Raw genomic sequence first — 9,236 nt, 5'->3', positions numbered from 1 at the left:
AATCTCTCTTAGGGGTGAGCAGTTCCAAGATCGGTCCAAACTCCACTTGAAAGTCGAAACCTACCCTATCAGAACCGGTTTTCTAGTTTTTGGAACCCGAAACCTATCTTACACGTTCTGAAATGTGGAACCTACCTTGTTTATTGGTTGCAGGGTCTACTTGGGAACCGTCCAATTTTTTCTTTTTTTCTTTCTGTTCTTGTTTCTTTTTTAGATAAGTAAAATGAAAGTGAACGCAATAACAAAAATCCCCATTTGCTAATAGCAACAATCTCTATAAAAGATGAACACGTAAAATAAAATAAATAATAAAAATTTTAAAACATGTAACCATGGTTCATCGGTTCCACTTTGTTTGGAATCGGGAAGCGTATGGAACCAGACTGGTTCCTATGGCCGGTTCGGTCTGGTTCTCAATTCTACCCTGAATTCATGCTCACCCCTAGTTCTACCCATCTGATCGGTTGTTGCGGTTCACCAAGATTCATCAGAAATTCTGTTGCTCTTACCATTAACATGCTCTGGGCCACAGTCGCATCATGTATTTGTATGTTTTGAAAATCGTGACATTTCTCTCGAGGCAAGACGATGGCTTCTTCGGAGCAACTTCTACTTTTTACTTGTAATTTTTTTTAAAACTTTTATTAAACTCGAAATGTTCGGAAGCTTATTTAAATGGTGAAACAAGAATCACCGGTTAGGTGCAGATGGACATGTCAGTCAAGGGTCGGACAAAGAAAAGCCCGGCCCGCCATAACATGCCCGATCTTGACCCGGCCCGAAATCCCGTATGTAATTTTTCTTACATGTCGATAAGGTTAGCCGAACTAGTTGGCCACGAGCCTGCACAATGATCACCTCTAATACTAGTATCATCGCGTGACTGCCATAGGAGAGAGACTAATGTCAGAATCATGTGGGCTCAAGCGCATTGAAGTCAACTGTGTCCCCAAGCCCATTGAAGTCAACTGTGGGCCCAAGCCCATTGAAGTCAACCGTGGGCTCAAGCCCAATTGTAATGAAGAAGAAGCCCAGTTTTGCAGATCCGACACAAAAACCGTCTTGTCTCTCAGTTTCGTAGGATTTGTTGTTGCTTGTCCTGGGGTCTCTTCGCTTGGGCGAGCTCGAGATCGTCACCGCATGGCGTTTGAAATGGACGAGCAGAAGAGTAAGCGTGATTGAACTTGCGGACCCTTTGGGTTTCTGTGATGATTAGAGTTTTCGGTGTCGTGTTGCTATTGGGTTGTTGTGAGTGCGTTGATATGCGAGGCTTCTTTGATACGGCGTTGCAGTGTCGATCTGCAGATCTGCAACTTGTGTTTCAAGCTGTCGTACTTTGCCTGAAGCAATAGCTGCTTGATGGGATACTGCGTTCTTTCTAATTTTTAGGGAATTTTGGGTACTCGCATCGTGAGAAGTGTGCATAGAGCTGCACGAATTCGTAGCTTTTCTTCTGGTATGCTGGCCTTTTTGGGTCAGTGGCCCTCCTTTGCCCTGTAATCGGTGTTGGTAATTGCCTGCGATGGTTTCTTTTTCCGTTCATGAAGTTAATGGCATGACTATCGGTGTGGAGTTTTGGTAGAAATTGGCCACGAAAAGTTGGCTGGAGTAACATCCCAAGTTAAACAATTTAATGGTTATCTGTCGTCTACGTGAGAGGCTTATTTGATGAAGATTTAGGTAGCGATGCACCCCGGATTTCGTGAAGTTCAAGGCTAACTTTGGATCTATCTCTCTCTCTCTGCTCGCGTAAACGAATGTGTGCGGTTGCAGGCATTGTTCTAGTTGCTTCTTGGTTAAGTTAGACTAAAGGTGTGATTTTACTTGTTTTTGAATTTCAGAGATTGGGCTCGGACTTATAGGTTTTGGCATCTTCTTTACCTTTCTCGGAGTGATTCTTTTCTTTGACAGGGGCTTACTCGCTCTTGGGAATGTGAGGCTTTCATCTGCTTTGATATAATTTTTTTGGCCTTGTCATATTGAAGATATATTTCATTTCCAGATTTGTTTTTGTTGGACTTAGATCCTCTGGTTGGCCGGGGTTGCCCTGCTGCTCGGTTGGTATTCTACATGGAAACTTTTTTCAAACAAAGCAAACTACAAGGTCTGCCTGGTCTCATCTTGTGTTGTTGTCATGATCTTTTTCTCATGGACATTAGGTACTTATCGTGATTTCCTCTTATATATTTGTAGGGCTCAGCATCTTTCCTTCTGGGGCTCTTCTTTATATTTGTTTGTTGGCCAATACTGGGAATCATCTTTGAACTATATGGCTGCATTGTTCTCTTTGGGTTGGTTTTCAAACCCACTTATCAGTGATGGTATCATTAAGTAATTTATAGGCTTTGAAGTTCTCATCTTGCTCTATTTCAATGCAGTGGTTTTTGGCCGTCTGTGAAAGTGTTCCTTTTTCAGATTCCAGTTGTCGGATGGATTATTCAATATCCAGTTTTGGTAACTCTTCTTCCACACACACATGTTCGCCCCCCATATATTCATGTTCATGACCATTGTTGGACCATCACACTTGTTTTGACAGTCCTTTCTCTCATTGATCAATATTGTGGTAAGTCCTTAGCAAGAAAGCCGTTAGAGAACTCTATGTTCTAATGCACACTTGATGGAAATTAGAGTGACTCCTGGAACCCATTTAATCTACGATGTCTATGGTGTGATTTAGGTCTAACAGACTATTGTGGTTGCTTGTCTTTGTGTGTCCAGGCCTTATAAAGTCTTATCAGATTCCAGTTAACTAATTTTGTTAACTCGTCACACATATATTCATGGTCATGACTCATGACCACTGTTGGACCATCATACTTGTTTTAGCTGTTCTTTCGCACTGCTCAAAATTTTGGTAAATACTTAGAGAAAAGCTGTTAGAGAACTCTATGTTGTAATGCACACTTGATGACACTTGGAGAGCGAGTCCTGGAGCCAAATTTAATCTACCATGTCTATGAGGTGATCTAGGTCTATCAGACGATTGCGGTTGCTTGTCTGTGTGTGTCCGGGCCTCCTAAAATTTTAGTACCATGATTTGTGACATTTTGAACTCTGTGCCTATGGTACTAGGTCACTAATTGACATGTTCATTTTATGGAAGCCTTTTGAGGAGGCAGCGGGTAGACGCTGTATATATACTAGTGCACTGTATATTGCAGCTTTTAAATGTCATGAGAAGGCTCTCGTGTTATTAAGGTACTGTGCAGCCTTTATAATGGGCCTGAGATCTCTGCAGATTGCGCATATTGCTAATCTTGACACGGAGTTTTGATGTCATTAAACTAATATTCTCTTTTCCAAGAAGCTGAGCTGTCCTTGTGTCCTCTTTATTTTGGAAGATTGATGGCAGAATCGAGTGATTCTGGTTTAATTCATTTGTTCTCTATGTTGGCTATGTATTTCTTCTGATAAGAGAACATGCATACTGTGTTGTTGATGTACTTATCATTGGCGTTGCCAGTGATCCATGTTTGCATGCATAAGCACTTGCTTTCGTTTGTCTGGGGATGTCAAAAAATTTCAAACGATAATACCAAGGACCATCGAAGGAGCTATTTGGTCTAGCATTTGTGGGATGCGTGAATGGTTTGTGTTGATGGTTGCCCTCTTGGTGCATTCAACCAGGCTTAGTTCATGTTTTGTACAATCCTTGGATACACTGTATAAAACTATATGGAAATTAATGTTAGTCATTTGATGACTTCTCATATTAAATAGCACATTATGCATTCTCAGGAACCTATGGTTGAAACTCTAATTAGTGGCATGCTATTTTCGATTGCAGCTTCTTGGTCGGTTGGGACGGGGCTCTGGCAGATAACACCTGCTACAAGCTGATTATGGGGCGGCTTTCATGATGTCCTACTAACAAAATGCAAAATTCATTTGTCCGAATCTGATGCTCGGCGACAAGAAATGAAGTTTTGGGCAATTCTGGTGCCTGGAGATTAGTTAGCTTGCTGTATTAACTGGGGCAATGATGGGAAATGTAACAGCTCAGTATTTTCTGTGCATACCATGAATGTTAGCACTCAGCGCTTCCATCGAGAGAGGTTTGTTCTCATAGCTAGGATTTTCGTGCTGGATTAGTGATTAGCCTGTAGAGGAGTGTTGAAGTGGAGTCGGGTCGCTAGATAACTAAATTTATAACCAACAATTCGGGTGTATATACTGTGTGTTATGCTGCTCGGCGGTGTCGCATGTCGGTACACAATGTGGTGGAAAATTTGTTATGTGATTGAGAGAAATTCAAAGTTGTGGGTTTGGTTGAATGGCTAGTTTCTGCTATTGTATTTTCGCCGTAGTAACGAGTAGTAATCGTGCATTCTTGCTGACAACTTCGTCTCTACTTTAGCTTATTGGCGAGTTTCCTGCGCAAATAAACGAATTCTTCACACCATTAAAGCTCTGTTTGATCTTACTCTCAAGGTGTAGATTTCTTGGGGTTTTTTTTTTGTATACAATCAACTTTGGAAAATTACCAAAAACGTCATAAACTTAATGTATGATGTCAATTTGGAAAACAATTTGCAAGTCATTCTAGTCAATTTTGACTAAAAATCTCTAATATAAATGCTGGCTGTCTTATATGGTACGACCAACATTGATATGAACAAATTTTGCAATTCTTTGATTTTTTTTTTTTCTGAATTTTTTAGAAATTTGTTTTGTTTTTTCATTTTGGCTAACGAGTGTCACCAGAGCCTCGGTGATGGCCGGTGAGGTCACCCACTATATGAGGGTGGTGGCCCTTGCCTAGATCTAGCGAGGTTCTGATCTAGGGCCGCGACCCTCGCCCAGTGGGCGGCGAGGGTTGCCGGGTGGGGCGGCCACAATGACAAGAAAAAAGAAAAGAAAAGAAAATCTATAAAAAAAATTATAATAATTGTTCAAGTTAGTACTAACCATGTCATGTAGGGCGGCCGAGGTCTACATTAGCGATTTCCGACCAAAATTGACTGAGAGGATTATATTGGCAAATCCTCAAAATGTTTAGGACTGAATTGACCAAATTAAAAGTTTAAATCTAAATTGACATTTGTATGAGAGGTCTTGGACTTTTTTAGGTAATTATCCCCATTCAATATCTATACTTGAAATTTCTCGATTCCATTCTAAAGTCGTTCATGCCGTCAAAAAGAGTTAGTGTGATTTGTAAAAATTTAGCAGAAATATCGCTACCCAAATGTCCAAAGAATAGGAGAAAGAGGATGAATTTGAACTCCAACAATATTTTAAAGTGCTTCAAATGTTTGGACTTTTTATTAGACATCAACGTTGGATCTAATGAGACTGTTCATTCAATTGGGGACATTTCATTCGACCCATCGAGCCAACTAAGCAATTGCACTCCTAATGAGCAATTTTTTTGTAGTCTTATGAATTGTCAGAGTTTCATGCCAAACTTGACCGTGTTTGACGTCCTCTTGAAGCTTATTTGGCCAAAAGATAAAGGGAAGATTCCAACTACATGCCTTACTTTTGACTCGGTGTTCATTTACATATGTTTATGAGCATTGCGCAAGAAAATCTTCCTAAACAATGGACAAAGGGTGATGAGAGCTACTTGGAGGAAATACCAATGAAGGATGAAGGAGTTGCCAAAGAGAAACATAGAGATACAAGGCACACCAATCCAAAATTTCAGTGAAAGGACCAAGTTACTCCTTGCAAAAACACGCTTTATCATTTTGCTTAGGTCTGAGTGATTTGGCTTTTGGTTGGTTTTGAGTGTTTTGAGGGGGTATGAGAATTTAAAATTTGGGGATGAGCATGATTGGAAAGAAACTATTAAGAAAAATTTAAAAATGTAAAAAAAATATTCATGTTTGTGCTGGTCGTACACTGACCGTACCACGCAAGACGGCCGGCGCTGCTAGACCGCCACCTCAGCGATTTTTGGCCAAAATTGGCTCAGAGGACTAAATTGGCCAATCGTTAAAATATTTAAGACTAAATTGGTAAATCATCAAAATATTTGGGATTAAATTGATACAATTGAAATGTTTAGAACTGATTTGACCACCATATAGTAGGTTTAGGATTTTTTGGACAATTTTTCCTAGCAAAAGGTGAGGTAGGGGTGTCAAAAGAACCTGGCCAAACATGATCCGATCCAATCCGACCCGACCCGAAAATTTTTGTATTGGATCGGGTTGGACCTCAATTTGTTTGGATAATAGAAAAAACAATTGGGCTCGCGTACCCGAGCCCAACCAAAACAACTAACAAGGAAACACTATCTTTTTCTTGTTCACACCCGAGCCCAACCGAAACAACAAGCTGAGGTTCATTCTTGTAGACGTTCACCGAAACCCTATCTTCTCCCTCGTTCTTCCATCGGCGACAAACAACAAGCTGAGGTTGCAGAGCATCTTGACGAAAACTCGAAAAGTGTAAGCATCTTCCTTCCTTCCTTCCGTTGATCGATTCGTTCACGCTCTTGCGAAGATATCACAGTTGCAGAGCATGATCTCGATCGCGCGTTGCGGATTTCACCTGCGATGGGTTTCGTGTGTTGGTTGTCTGATCGGGTGTCTGAATTCGATTCAGGTGAGAAGAAGCTATTGAAGGTGCTTCAAGTTCCCTTGTCCTCTGCGCGCGCTCGTGCAGGAGTTTCCAATTCCTTTCTCGCCGGCGAGCCAGTTCACCTGTGCTCCGTCGCGTTTGGTTTTTTGCTTACACCAGTAGTTACGGGTTTGGGCCCGTTGGGCGATTTTGAATCCAGGTTGAAGAAGGTGGAAGCATTTTCATCGAGCCTTCTGATATAAATTTCTGCTCGCTTACCATAGGGTTGTTGACGAGGAACGAATAGGGGTTTTGTATTTGCTCGCGCTTTCGTATGCAGAGATTTATTGAGTTCTAGGTGTGACTTTTGAGGAATTGGCAAGAGATTCCATGTTTCTTGCCAATTGATGCTTGTTCTCTGAATATTGGCGTGGTGCGATTGCTCGGTGCTTAGGTTTTCTTTGGGTTTTTCCGATTTAGCCATCGGGCACTTCATTCATCGGTAAAATCTGTTTGGGGTTTGCACAAAGTTGTGCTTTCACAGGATTCGGATGTGGGTTTCTGGCATGTTATTGCATATCATCTTGACTTTATCTCCAGTTTAAATGTAGAGCCGAACATCTAAATCACCATAATATGTTCCAATTCCATAGGTTTTGCCGAAGGCTATGTCACAAAACAAACCTCGAGGCTTTTAGTGGTGTTTGGACATCTCAACGGTCTCATCTACTCTCCTTGTTCAACATCCAGAGTGCCGATCCTTTTCTTTGTAGGCTGTAGAACGCCTTTTGTGGTTGTCAATTTCTTTTGATTCCCGTGTAACGTCGTTTCCAGCATAATACACCTTTTAGCACTTACAGCAGTCGGTATTGTGATGCATTCATGAGTCATAATTCTTATCTTCGACACTTTGTAAACACCACCATTTGGGATGGAAGTAGCTAGGGGACATTATTTGTCGTCTATAAATTCTACTTTTTTTGCATGTTTCTGTACTGTCCTCATCTTGGTTATGAAAGTCATGCATCTTTTGACATCAGTTGGGTGAGTTGTGGCATTGTTTCTAGGATAATTTTCACAGGTGGTCTTTAAACTTTGATGAATCTTGCAATTGGATCACTGAATTTCTTTGCAATTGATGCACTCTGTCCATTTTCCAACCAAATGTCCAGCAAAAAACTGATGTGGCCTGTTATGTGGCAATTTTTACATGGTCAAAGTGCATCAGTTCAACTACAAAAAGTTAAAAGTTTTGTGCTTTGGGTTGTTGCAATCAAAGTTCAGTGACCCAAATTGCAGAATAATCGAAATTTGGGAATCACCGGTGGGAAATCTGTTTTGCTATGTATTTGGCTGATCTTGGAATCTGAGGGTCGCAATAGTTACTGTAGACTTAGGTTAGCCAATCCAGACAGATTTCGAGTAGATTAACTCTAATTTGGACTAACGCGTGTCAGGTTTGTTGTAGATTAGCCAATCTAGACAGATTTCGAGTAGACTTAGGTTTGTCTGATCTTGGAATCTCTTCTGCTATGTATTTGTTGTAGGTTAAATCGGCTTTCAAGAAGAAGGTGTGGGAGTCGCACCCCGATCTCTTCCCAGTTAAAGATTGGTATTTTCAAGCGGTGAGATGTGACAGTGTTCTAAGAATTCCTTTGGTCTCGTGAGATAGCTTGGATTTTCTTTTCTTTTTTCTATCTCATCGTGTGCTGTCTTTGGGAGCAACTTGATGAAACCTGTAAAAATATTGTCGGATGCATACAGGAACGCGAAAGGGATTTTTCGTTTTCTTGTTTACTCTGCCCAAGCCCGTGATTTGTAAGGTATGGGACAAAATGAATATTTTGAGCAAAACAAGGTGCTAATAAAGTTATTGAGAAAATGAATCAACCGCAAGAAATGATTAGTAAACCTCTAAACATGAACCCGACTCGACTCGATCCAACCCGAACCCGACTCGATTGTGCGGCTATATCATGTTCGGGTCTTGTTTCGGGTCGGGCCAATCACATATATTCATTGTTTCGGGTCAGGTCGGGTATCATGAAAACCCGACCCGACCCATTGACACCCCTACCAAGATGTGCATATGATGCTGTTGGGATCAATATTGAGATGGCTTCTTATCAAATATGCAAATTTTGTGGATACAAGCTACAAACCAAGTAAAAAACGAGGATGAACGCTTCAACTAATTTTTTTCTTTTTCATGAAATATGTTCAAAAAACATACCTCACCTTAGGGGTGTCAATGGGTCGGGTCGGGTCGAGTTTTCATGATACCCGACCCTACCCGACCCGAAACAATGAATATATGTGATTGGCCCGACCCAAAACAAGACCCGAACATGATATAACCGCACAATCGGGTCGGGTCGAGTCGGGTCGGGTTCGTGTTTAGAGGTTTACTAATCATTTCTTGCGGTCGATTCATTTTCTCAATAACTTTATCAGCACCTTGTTTTGCTGAAAATCTTCATTTTGTCCCATACCTTACAAATCACGGGCTTGGGCAGAGTAAACAAGAGAACGAAAAATCCCTTTCGCGTTCCTGTATGCATCCGACAATATTTTTACAGGTTTCATCAAGTTGCTCCCAAAGACAACACACGATGAGATAGAAAAAAGAAAAGAAAATGCAAGCTATCTCACGAGACCAAAGGAAATTTTAGGACAGTATCACATCTCACCGCTTGAAAATACCAATCTTTAACTGGGAAGAG

General features: G+C 41.0%; 1 protein-coding gene and 1 long non-coding RNA gene across 3 annotated transcripts; both read left to right on the top strand.

The window, feature by feature from the left end:
• The first annotated feature begins 1,049 nt into the window (after positions 1-1,049).
• Positions 1,050-4,277, top strand: LOC115683269 (vesicle transport protein GOT1). Of its 2 annotated transcripts, none has more exons than XM_030607742.2 (6): positions 1,050-1,168; positions 1,842-1,933; positions 2,024-2,104; positions 2,194-2,291; positions 2,379-2,454; positions 3,791-4,277. In XM_030607742.2, the coding sequence occupies exons 1-6, from the start codon at positions 1,141-1,143 to the stop codon at positions 3,824-3,826; spliced, it is 411 nt and encodes a 136-aa protein (XP_030463602.1). In that variant the 5' UTR covers positions 1,050-1,140; the 3' UTR covers positions 3,827-4,277. The 2 variants fall into 2 exon arrangements, with proteins under 2 accessions (XP_030463602.1, XP_030463609.1); XM_030607749.1 differs by lacking the exon at positions 1,050-1,168 and adding an exon at positions 1,444-1,474.
• A 1,963-nt stretch (positions 4,278-6,240) lies between these two features.
• On the top strand, positions 6,241-8,310 carry LOC130138885 (uncharacterized). Its single transcript, XR_008817169.1, has 2 exons — positions 6,241-6,401; positions 8,061-8,310. It is a non-coding gene; the product is annotated as an uncharacterized LOC130138885 (long non-coding RNA).
• The last annotated feature ends 926 nt before the right edge of the window (positions 8,311-9,236 follow it).

Source organism: Syzygium oleosum, unplaced genomic scaffold (assembly GCF_021117445.2).
Source record: "Syzygium oleosum isolate NSW1041296 unplaced genomic scaffold, Sole_v2.1 Sole_v2.01, whole genome shotgun sequence".
Classification (NCBI taxonomy): Eukaryota; Viridiplantae; Streptophyta; class Magnoliopsida; order Myrtales; family Myrtaceae; genus Syzygium; species Syzygium oleosum.
This window is presented reverse-complemented; position numbering and strand designations above follow the sequence as displayed.